Consider the following 12,304-nt stretch of genomic DNA (forward strand, 5'->3'; position numbering starts at 1 on the left):
AGGTCATGACATTTTTAAGGTATACGTGTGCAGGTGTATGCCGGGAAGCAATTCTATCATGTAATAATTACAAGAGTTTCACCAAAAGGTTGGTGAAGCTTGGCACTTTGAAAATTAATTTTCAAAGGGTGTATACCGTTTTAGAAAACCTGAAGTATGAAAATCCGCAAATGCTTGGTAAATTAGAGGATTGCATAAATTCAATTACAGAAGAGTTCTTCATGTTCCAAAATAATTAATCATGCAGTTTTTTAAACAGGAGGGCATGGCAACTCATATTCATTTGGCAAAAGAAACTTTGTACTCTATTTGGAAAAAAACTGTCCTTTTGTAATGCATTGCAAAGCTTCCAGAGAAATAGGTATCGGAGAGTGACCCATAGCTACCTAAACAGATTAGCTGACCAATCAATTCTGTAACATTGGGGGTGGGGATCAGGAGGAGGTGTCATAATAGATTGGGTGGTCAGGGAAGACCTCTCTGAATAGGTGATATTTGCTTTAACAGATGAATAGAATAAAGTCTGAATAAAGTTGAAGGAACCAGCCTTTTGAAGACCCTTTGGAAGAATGTTGCTGGCAGAGAGCTGAGGAAGTAAGGTCTTTCAAGTCAGAACAAGCTTGGTAGATTACAAGGAACAGAAAGGCCAGACTGTCTAGAGTACAGTAAACTAGGGACAATGAATTCAAGAGATGTAAAGGAGAGACAGATCAATTAGGACCATGGTAAATGTATATAAATTAGTTAACTTGGAGGTTCAAACTTTTAGAGTTTAACAAATGGTCTGGGGTGGGGGTGAAGGGGCAGGGGTGGGCTAGAAGGGGTCAGTGGGTGAAAAAGGGGGACATATGTAATACTTTCAACAATAAATATTTTTTTAAAAAGAGCTTAGCAAACGGAAACTCATAGTTATGAGATCATATTATTGTTTATTTATAAATTCAAATTTAAATATTTAAAAAAATAGAAGTAGCTTTATTTCTTATAATAATAAACTCAAATGATGAACACTTAGAAAGTATTGTGAAATTTGAAGCTCCTGTCTTCACTAATCTGTAAAGTTTAGATTCTATTAAAAACCATAAGAAGCCCTAGCTGGTTTGGCTCAGTGGATAGAGCATCAGCCTGCAGACTGAAGGGTCCCAGGTTTGATTCCGGTCAAGGGCACATGCATGGGTTGCAGGCTTAATCAATAAAGATATATTTAAAAGTAAACCATAAGAAGAGTCATTTTCTGATTGTAAAGACTGCTAGAACTATTTTTATAGAACTCGAGGTCTGGTGCAAGAAATTTGTGCACTGGCGGGGGGGTTCCCTCAGCCCAGCCTGCACCCTCTCACAGTCTGGGAGCCCTTGGGGGATATCCCACTGATGGCTTAGGCCTGCTCCCCACAGGCCTAAGCCGTCAGTCAGATGTCCTTAGCACTGCCACGGAGGCAAGAGCGGCTCCCGCCACCACCACTGTGCTCACCAGCTGTGAGCCTGGCTCAGGGCTTCTGGCTGAGCGGCGCTCCCCCTGTGGGAGTGCACTGACCACCAGGGGGCAGCTCCTGAATTGAGCGTCTGCCCCCTGGTGGTCAGTGCACATCATAGCGACCGGTCATTTGTTGTTGGGCCGAAACCGGCTCTCCGACATCCCCCGAGGGGTTTCCGATTGCAGAGAGTGTAGGCCAGGTTGAGGGACCCCACCTGTATATGATTGGGGCTGGAGAGGGATGTGGGAGGTTGGCCAGCTGGGGAGGGACCACAGGAGGGCTCCAGGGCATGTCTGGCCTGTCTCTGCTCAGTCCCGATTGGCCAGACCCCAGCAGCAAGCTAACCTACCAGTTGGAGTATCTGCCCCCTGGTGGTCAGTGCACGTCATAGTGAGTGGTTGAGCTGCCTTAGCATATCATTAGCATATTATGCTTTGATTAGTTGAACAGATGACTGGACGATGGGACACTTAGCATATTAAGCTTTTATTATATATGATTTGTTTTATAAATATTTGTTTACTGTTTCTAGCCTGGATTTATGCTGAGAGACTCTTTTGGCCCAATCCTCAACCATGAGACCCTTTAATTCCTAAAATATTTTCCTAAATTCATTCAATTTTTGTGGTTTATTTTTAATCAATCAGGAATTTACTTATAAGTATTGTGTGAGTTAGAGATTATGGTAGGCTAAATGATGACCTTCACTATATTCCCAAATCCTAATTTCTGGAAAGTGTGAATATTACCTTATATGGCAAAAGTGACTTTGCAGATGTGATTGAATTAAGGATTTTGATATGGGAAGATTATCCTGGATTACCTGTGGTGGGCCCTAAATGTATTCACATGTGTCTTTAAGAGAGGATGGCAGAGGGAGGTTCCACACAGACCAAGAGAGGGCAATGTGAAGACAGAGCAGAGATTTAAAGATGCTATGCTGTTGGTCTTGAAGAGTAGAAGAAGGGGCCAAGAGCCAAGGAATGCAAGGAATACAATGAATGTTGCTCTAGAAGCAAGAAAAGGCAAGGAAGAGCTTCACCCCTAGAGCCTCTGGAAAATGTGGCCCTGCCCATACCTTAGGTTGTGCACCTTAATTTCGAACTTCTGGACTATGGAATTGTAAGAGAATAAATTTTTGCTCTGTTAAGCCACTAAATTTGTAGTAATTTGTTACAGTAGTCATTGGAAGCTAATATAGAGATCTAACTTTATTTTTTGCTAACTAATTAATTGTCCTAGTACCATTCATTGAATACAGTATTTCCTAACTGAATGGTACTAGGACAATTAATTAGTTATGATAGAAACATCAATGATGAGAGAGACTCATTGATGAGCTGTCTCCTGCATGCCCCTGGGGATCAAGTCCATAACCCAGGCAAGTGCCCTGACCAGGAATCGAAACGTGACCTCCTTGTTCATAGGTCAACGCTCAACCACTGAGCCGCCCTGGCCAAGCTCAGATGAACTTTAGATTAAATTTATCTAGTAAAAAAAAAAAAAAGAAAATAAAGAATTTTGACTGAAACTCCATTAAATATATAGATTTACTTGAATATTCCTATCTAGAAACATACTTTCTTTTCATGTCTTCTCCCCCACATCCCATATTTAAACTATAAAATTTGATAATTTTTCTTCACTTAGGTTTAATACATTTCTTAAGGCTTATTTGTTGCTATTGTGGAATAGGATCTTTTTAAAATTACATTTTCTAGTTTAGATATTATCAGTGTGCAGGAGTGTTATTGGATTTTGAATCTGGCCATTCTGCTGAATCATTTTAAAGGTCTAATAATTTTCTCTAAGATTGTCCAGCAAGACAATCATATCTATAAATATTATAATCTCTTTCTTCTTTTTCACTACTCATTTTTCTTGTCCTATTGCATTAACTAGAATCTATAAAACAGCGTTAAATGGTAACGGTGTTAATAGGCCTATTTGTTAATAGGCCTTTTTCTGACTTTAGTTGGAATGCCTTTGGTGTCTCACTATTAAATATGACGTGTGTTTTACTTTGTATATTTTGTGGAGGTATTTTAATATTATCTCTTTACATATGCATAAAAACAGTAAGACTATTTCCTTCTATTTCTAGTTTACTATTTATTTAAATCAGAAAACTGATGAAGGGTTATTCATTTTCAGTATCTATTAATATATAATTATATAACAAGTATAATACATTTCTTAATGTTAAAAATTCTTTTATCAGATAAAAAACTACTGGGTAATTTTAATGTTTGCATTTAATACTTGTTTAGTATTTTATTTAGAAATTTATGTAGCCCTCCTTTTTTGTATTAAAAAAATTCAGGTGTGGATATCAGTAATGCTCATCTTACAAAATGCAGCGGCGAGAAAGGTTTCATTCAATGGAGGGCTATGGATAGAGGTTCCCTGGGGTGGCTCTGAAAGCAGGGCCCACGCTGGCTGGAGGGAGAGAAGAAACCAGCCTAAATAGGAAAAGAGATCGTGACGTGTCTAGGAAAGTTGATCTGGGGTGTAAATGGTGTTTCAGGACAAATCTGAAAGCTACTGGTTTACAGCAGGAGCCACGCGGGTCGGGGAACTTCCATCAAAATGGGCAGAATGGGTACCTCTCTTCCATGAAACTTTAAAAGCCTGGAAACCAGCCTTCGGCCCCGCTAGGGTTGGAGCCTCTCAGATACCGCAAAAACCCGGAGAAGGGGAATCCAGGCCGGCGCCGGAGTGGCCTGCGGTGGGCTCGGGACAGCCGGCACACTGGGCATGCGCAGGGGGTGGACCGCCAGGTCGGCTTAGGGAGCCGTGACGAGTCCGGAAGCGCCTGCGCGCGCCCCTCCGCTGGCGAAGTAGTTTGGTTCCGTGTCCTGCGGACAGTTGCCGTTCGGAGAGAACCCCGAGCAGGACCGACCCGACCCCCCGCCGGCACCGCGGCGATGTCCAGCAACAGCTTCGCTTACAATGAGAACTCCGGGGGAGGGGAGGCAACGGAGCTGGGGCAGGACGCGACCTCAGCCATTTCCAACTCCGGTGCCCTGGGCCTCTTCAGCAGCGATTTGAAGAAGTGAGGAGACAGGGTTGGGGTGCAGGGATGGAACGGGGGAGTTGGGTCCCCGGAGGAGCGGGCGCCGGGCTCGGGCTCCGGGGAGAGGAGGGGGGCGGTCCCGAGTCCGCCCGGGGTCCGGCGGTAGCGTTTCCCTCTGGAGGGTGGGGCGGAGCCCGCTGGCAGTGGTGGGAGTTGCTGCGGAGAGAGTTTGTAGGGGTCTCCAGTAATTTTCAAACTTTGGTGAAGGAAGAACCTTTTGGAGAGCTCAAGTTCCATCCCCAAAGACTCTTGAGTTGGTCTGGGACACAGAAATTTGAATAAACACTTCTAGGTAAATTTAATGTTTGATCAGACTTGGAGAATTTCGCATATTAGCGTGTTTGGGGCGGTGAGAGGGAGATTGGGGGTGTGAGAGTTGCTGGTGGGAAGCTGTTGGAGTGCAGGAGCCAGGAGGTGTTCAGGCTCTTTGTGAATGGGCAAACTGGTTGAGGCAAACATGGATGTTCTTGGACAATATCCTTTGCACTACAAACCCCCCTCCAGGCGCAAACAATAATAAGCAAGCATATGATTAGAGAGTATGTAGTGTTACTATGAACAAACCTAAAATTTTATAAATGAATAATGCAAATTTTAAAAGTGAACACTAAACAATATACACTTTGTTTTTAAAAAGTTAAGGCAAAATATTTTAAGTACCACCGAAAAATGGTTTCCAAATGGTTTTATTTTGGGAACGGGGTTTAAACTTACAGAATCATAGTAACTTTACGTTTTATTGTAATCATTTTTACATTTTTCTTATTTTTAATCTGTCGGTACTAAACACTCTGGTCACCTAATAGGTTGTCACTGGATTCATGTTAAATTAAGGTAAAGTACCTGTGCTCCTGACTTTGGAGGTGCCCATGCATATAATTAAATTTAAATTTTACTAACTAGATAGGGCAGTGCTAGTAGTTTAAATTTGGATTAAATTTTGACTGTATTAAGCTGATTGAAATCTTATATACAGCATATAAAATACAGGTTTTTGTTTTGTTTTGTTTTTTCCTTATTCTCAGGTTAGAAAAGTTTAACAGTAAGATAACTAATTCCTTTTCATTCTGTGCACTTAGATGATGGATTGTTCTAACAAGGAGCTTGCTGCAGCTCTACAGCTTTATTAGCAAAATGTTTCAGCTGTGGAATTAATCCATAAGTCTGCATCAGTTTATTTTGAACGTGGTTTGCTTACAATTAATTACTTTTCTGGTTTGTGAATATCTAAGATGTTTTCCTCTTAGAGCCTCTGATACGCTATTTTGTGAGATTTTGGGGGGAAAATGTATGACTTTGACTTTGACTAGTTGAGGTGACTAAACAGGTTGAATTAAAATAAAAATAGCTAAAATTTATTCAGAGCTTATACATCTGTACATAATACTTTACCTTTATTATCTCATTCAGTGTGCCTAACAATCCTATTGCTTGGTACCAGATACTTACTTCTTTTATCCCACTTTGCCATTTAGGAGATTGGAGCACAAGTTATTAATTTGCCCAAGATATCTCTCTCTCTTTCTCCCTCCCTCCCTCCCTCCCCCCCCCCCTCTCTCTCTCTCTCTCTCTCTCTCTCTCTCTCTCTCTCTCTCTCACACACACACACACACACACACACACACACACACACGCTAGAACACTGCACTGACTGAATTTGCACCTAGACGCTAGAATATGCTACTTTCTCAAGCACTTGGATATGCTATTCTATTTGCTGAAATTTATAGTGCTTTTATTAGAGCCTTACAACTCATTAAAAGTTGAAGATTTTGAGTAGCTGTGGGCAGTGTGACCTTGAAGCTTTCAGGAATTAGAAACATTTTGGCCAATGAATTGCAACATAATGGGGTTGTATAGAAACAAGGAGACTCCTGTTCTGGAAGTGGTCACTTAATCTTTTTTGAGCCTATATTCTCTCATAAAATGGTGATATTTCTTGCTTAGAAAAAACAAGCCAAATGACAAAATTTATGTAAAAAATGTAAAAGCTTACCCTGTTCCTCTTCTCTAATTTTTGATGATTTACTCTGAAATTATTTCAGATTCACAAAAAATGATGATCCTTCAATGACCATTTCCAAGATGCCTAATCAGGTATAATACAGACAGCTTCCTTCTAGGCAGACTCAACAGTTTTTGAAAATGTGCTACAATTCTCTCTCTCTCTCTCTCTCTCTGTCTCTCTGTCTCTCTCTCTCTGTCTGTCTCTGTCTCTCTGTCTCTCTCTCCATACATGTACAGAAACACATTCACATTATGTTTTCTGAGCCATTGGAGACTAGGTTGTATACTTCATGTCCCTTTACCTTAGTGTGTATTTTTTAAGAATGAAGATACTTCCTTACACAACCACAGTACTGTTATATTCAGGAAATTTAGCATCAGTACAGTCTACAGTCTGTAATCCAGCGTTGTCATTTGTTCCAATAAATAATTTTTTATTTTAGCATTTTTTTCCCTTTCTAGTAAAGGATCCTGTCCAGGATCATGTGTTTCATTTAGTTGTCTAATCTATGTAATCTCTTTAATCTGGTCTAGTTCCTTAGTCTTTGCTTTTCATTACCTTGGCATTTGAAGAATGCAAGCCAATTATTTTATAGCATGGTAATCAATTTGGGTTTACTGGTGTTTTTTTCTTCTTGTTTAGATTCATGTTATGTATCCCTAGCTATAGTACTACCATAGCTGATGTGGCCTTCTCAGACTATTACATCCAGAGGCATAGGATACCCATCTTCATGATAATTTGTCCAGTTGTCCATTATCCCCCTCCCCCCATAATCTGTCTGTGGGGGGACACTTTGAGACCATGCAGATATCTTGCTTCTCATTAAATTCACTACCCTATATTTAGCAACCATTGATGAAGCTCTTGAACCAGTCTTTTCATAATGGTTGCAAAATGTTTCAACTCTTTGACTCCTTCCAGTATTCTGCTCTGTGGCCTCTTGTGCTAGAGCTCTGTCCTTTGATCCTTCACTGACCATCTCCAGGATGCCTAATCACTTCCTAGTCACAGGATTATTGATGATTTTTGTTTTCTAAATTTAATCACATTTATTAGTCTTATTTATTCCCTTTCCCCTTTAAACAAAACTATAATTAGGGAGTTTTAGGTGGTTTTATGAAAGATCCTATATATCATTTATTGGTTAACCAAGTCTGTGTATTAGATTATTGGCTTCAAGATTTTCAGTTTCTTCATTTAATATGTAAAGAATTAAATTTTTATTTATATTTATTAAAAAATTTATTTATTTATTTTTTTAATTTAATTTAATTTTTAAAAAACATTTAAAAAATATTTCTTTATTGATTTCAGAGAGGAAGGGAGAAGGAGAGAGAGATAGAAACATCAATGATGAGAGAGAATCATTGATTGGCTGCCTCCTGCATACCCCCTACTGGGGATCGAGCCCGCAACCCAGGCATGTGCTGTTGGCCAGAATCGAACCTGGGACCCTTCAGTCTGCAGGCCAATGCTCTATCCACTGAGCCAAGCCAGCTAGGGCACGAATTAAATTTTTTGTATTCCTTTGTTTTGCGACTGTTGTAAACTTTTATTGCTTTTAGTTTTTTCCTAAATCATTTTTTTCTTTAACTTAATGAAGCTCTTTTTTTGTCTTTACCATTTGGCTGTGTGTGTATAATTTAAAAATAATTTTAATAATTTTATTTCTGGATTGAACATTTATTTAGGAATTAATTTCTAGAAAGAAATGACAAGACCAATGACATTTTCTTAAGAATAGTAAGACTAAGTTATCTAATCTTGTTTTTTTTTGAGAGCAACTCAGTGTATTAGAAAGAGCATTGGACTTAGAGTGAGAAGATCTGGATTTAAGTTAATGGTTTCCACTTGTAATATTGCCTTGTTCAAGTTTCTTGATCTCCATGATAATACTTGCCTATTTTGTGAGATTCTTCTAAGATGGTATAGTTGAAAGTGATTTCTAAAGTAGAATATTAACTAACACTATTTTGAAAAGTTGGTGAAAGTTTCACTGAGTTGGTGACATTTTAAGTCTTAAAGCCTGAGAAGGTTTTTGTTAGGTGGAGGAAAGGGAGAGTTCTTCAGACAAAGTGTGTAGAAACCAGGAGAACTGCAAAAGAAGATGCATGTTCAGCTGAGATACAGATTAGGGCACCAACATTTAGAATTGTAGGTAGTAATTAAAGCACAGGAATGGATAAGATCATCCAGGGAGAACTTTTCAGGTTAGGAAAAGGCAGTTTAGACAAGTCACTACATTTAAGGTGTGAATGGAAGAAGAACTAGGAAGAGAAACAGTGCTCAGAGGGGTAGGAAACCAGAGGAAGGTTAAAAAAAAGAAAAAAAAAGAAGCTAAGAGGAAAGTTAAGGGGAAATAGTTAACTATGTTAGAATTGCATAGTGAGGGCAAATAGAATATAGGCTGAAAAGAGGCCATTAGATTTAACAATTAAAAGCTGACGTTAGCAACCAGTAACTTCCCAGTGGAGTGCCATCTGAAACACTTGGAAAGGTAGCATTTTAGTCCCTGCTGAAATTGGGGTGGACTTCTCATTTGTTTAGATTACATGCTTTCTTGTGAGGTTATGATGTAGTCAGTACTACATTAGTGTATTTTCATTGCATTAGTAAAGCCTTGCTTATTTTTTTATTTATTTTTTAAAATATATTTTATTGATTTTTTACAGAGAGGAAGAGAGAGGGATAGAGAGTTAGAAACATCGATGAGAGAGAAACATTGATCAGCTGCCTCTTGCACACCCCCTACTGGGGATGTGCCCGCAACCAAGGTACATGCCCCTGACCGGAATCGAACCTGGGACCCTTGAGTCCGCAGGCCGACGCTCTATCCACTGAGCCAAACTGGTTTCGGCTAGCCTTGCTTATTTTTAACTTAAATTTTATTTATTGTCAATTTTATTAATAACATCAGCCATGAAAATTACATTTCATATAACCCTTTAATTTTAACATTAGTGTTTTTAAGTGGCGTCTCCTAGGAAGATTATGTGGGTCTGTAGTTTGTCTGTAATTACAGAAAGTCTAAATATAGCTCCACTACTTTTTCTCTCTTTAAGGAAGGATACAGAAGTGCTGCTGAATGAGCATACCTTTTTATAGGGATGTTCTTGAATTTATTAAAAATGAAGATAAACCAGTCCCAGATGTTAATATTGACACAATGACAAAGAGTCATTGTCTCACTTAATATGAGCTTCTAAACTTGTTTTGTTTTTGTGTGTGACTGTTTCCATTTTTATTTATAACTCATTTTAATTAGGGTCTATGCCATATTTTTGTAATTTTTTCATTCAACACTTTTATAGTTTCAGTGTTCAAAGCTTGCTCACTTGTTTTTTACTTGTCCTAGTATTTCTCATTGATACCTTTATCTCATTCAGTATTCTCAGATTACATAGTGTCTCAGTGACTATTTGTTGAATATTGTATAGAGCAGTGGACGGCAAACTCATTAGTCAACATAGCCAAATATCAACAGTCCAACGATTGAAATTTCTTTTGAGAGCCATATTTTTTAAACTTAAACTTCTTCTAACGCCACTTCTTCAAAATAGACTCGCCCAGGCCGTGGTATTTTGTGGAAGAGCAACACTCAAGGGGCCAAAGAGCCGCATGTGGCTCTCGAGCCACAGTTTGCCGACCACGGGTATAGAGGAATCTCTCACACAATCACCTAATATTAGATGGTGTAATTTATATGAAGCTGCCTAGCAAAGGGTTCAGCTTATAATTTTGCTTAATAAGTATTTCCAGGTTCTTTATTCAATTGAAGATTCAGATTCTACTAACATTTATTGTGACCTTAGCCATTGTACTGAAAAATAAAGCATGACTGATTCAGAGGACCTTATACAGATGGAAAACCTGCTCTGGTATCCCTATTGTGTTGCACTGCGTTACAGTTATTGTCAGGGCATTGCTTGAGTCTTTGCTGTGATTAGGGTTAATTGACTCGGAATTGTCACATAGTTGTTGAATGAACTTTACAATCAGGATTTCATAAATTTCTCTTCTACTTTTCAAAGACATCTTCATTTGTAAATTTGGGATTATAGTTCATTATTCTGTGTTTTCAGCACAAAAATACAAAAAAAAAATTATAAGATTTTTACTTTGCCTTTAAGAAACTTAGAATTTAGTTGGTGAGATAAGGCCAATGAAAACTAACAGTATTACAAGTATATAACTAATATTAAATTGTGAAATAATTCTCAACCTTTCAGTATAATATACCTACCAAAAGGTATTTATTATAAGCCTATTTAAAGTATGACTTACTGAAAAAAGTTGAAATGCTGAAATTTGAAATGTCAAACATGTTTTAGTTTTCGATGCTGAAATGTTGGCATATTATGAAGAGGTACAGACTTTCCTCATTGTATTCCTTTCTCTTGTGCTCAGGAGTCTAAGGTTTCAGGCATGAAAATATAATCCACTAGTGATTTCTATGGCATACTGTGGACGAAAGGGGCCACATGCTATAACCTGACAAGCTCAGGGAAGGCCTGCATGGCAGTTTTGCAAACTCAAAGATCTACAGTAACCACAAAGGATGGTCTGAAATTAAAACTTCATCTAAAAAGCAGTTATGATAGGTAGTCATGTCCTAAGCTGGTATCTTCCCTGACAAGGTAAAAAAAATTTTTTTTTTCAAAGAGAAAGGGAGTGGGAGAGAGAGAGAAACATCAATGATGAGAGAGAATTATTGATTGGCTGCCTCCTCCATGCCCCCTACTGGGGATCAAGCCCACAACCTGGACATGTGCCCTTGATTGGAATCTAACTTAGTCTGCAGGCCGATGCTCTATCCACTGAACCAAACCAGGCAGGGCACGAGGTCAGTCTTGACCTTAAGTCGCCTAAGACCATCGGAAAACACAGATATTTACATTACGATTCATAACAGTAGCAAACTTACAGTTATGAAGTAGCAATGAAAATAATTTTATGGTTGGGGGTCACCACAACATGAGGAACTGTATTAAAGGGTTGCGGCATTAGAAAGGTTGAGAACCACTGATCTAAGGTAACACACCTATGAAATGTCAGTGACTTGTAACTTACCTTTTTCCAGAGCCCTCAGGGCACAACCAAATGCACAGGCCTGAAGACAGCCCATAAATTCCTTCATTGTTATTGTTATCATGTTAATTGTTGACTGTTAACTATCCTGCACCCACCTAAGTAAAAGAAGTGTCTATCATTTTACTTTTTATCCAATCCCAGAGGTTCCCTCCCCCTCCCCCCCTTTTGCTTTCTCCTGCCTCCCTAATCTATCACCAGTGGATTTCATGTAACCCACTTACAGCTCCTGTTTTGATTGTAACATATAAAACAAGGTGAAAAACCGCCATTCTCTGGAGCATTATCCCAATCCGTTGAGATTCTGCTCAGTTTGTGACCAGATGTCCCGCTTTTGGTGGGACAGTCCCGATTTTTAACAATTTGTCCCGCGGCGTTTTAAAAAAGTCCCGATTTGCCGAAACGGATTTGGCTCAGTGGATGGAGCATTGGCCTTCGGACTCAAGGGTCCCGGGTTCGATTCCGGTCAGGGGCATGTATCTTGGTTGCGGGCACATCCCCAGTGGGGGGTGTGCAGGAGGCAGCTGATCGATGTTTCTCTCTCATTGATGTTTCTAACTCTATCCCTCTCTCTTCTTCTCTGTAAAAAATCAATAAAATATATTAAAAAAAAATAAAAAAGTCCCGATTTTTGGAAAGAATGCACGACAAGCT

The 12,304-nt window shown here is 39.1% G+C and overlaps 1 protein-coding gene across 4 annotated transcripts in view; it reads left to right on the forward strand.

The window, feature by feature from the left end:
- The first annotated feature begins 4,260 nt into the window (after positions 1-4,260).
- AP3B1 (adaptor related protein complex 3 subunit beta 1) overlaps positions 4,261-12,304 on the forward strand; it is a 186,939-nt gene continuing 178,895 nt past the window's right edge. For 2 of the 4 annotated variants that reach the window (XM_054715136.1, XM_028139688.2), the window contains exon 1: positions 4,261-4,530. In XM_054715136.1, the coding sequence (XP_054571111.1) occupies positions 4,403-4,530 (128 nt within the window). In that variant the 5' untranslated portion in view covers positions 4,261-4,402. Of the gene's footprint in view, positions 4,531-6,608; positions 6,649-12,304 lie in introns of those variants that run through there. The other 2 variants (XM_008161965.3, XM_054715135.1) reach the window with 2 other exon arrangements.

The sequence above is a fragment of the Eptesicus fuscus genome, chromosome 4 (genome assembly GCF_027574615.1).
Source record: "Eptesicus fuscus isolate TK198812 chromosome 4, DD_ASM_mEF_20220401, whole genome shotgun sequence".
Taxonomy (NCBI): Eukaryota; Metazoa; Chordata; class Mammalia; order Chiroptera; family Vespertilionidae; genus Eptesicus; species Eptesicus fuscus.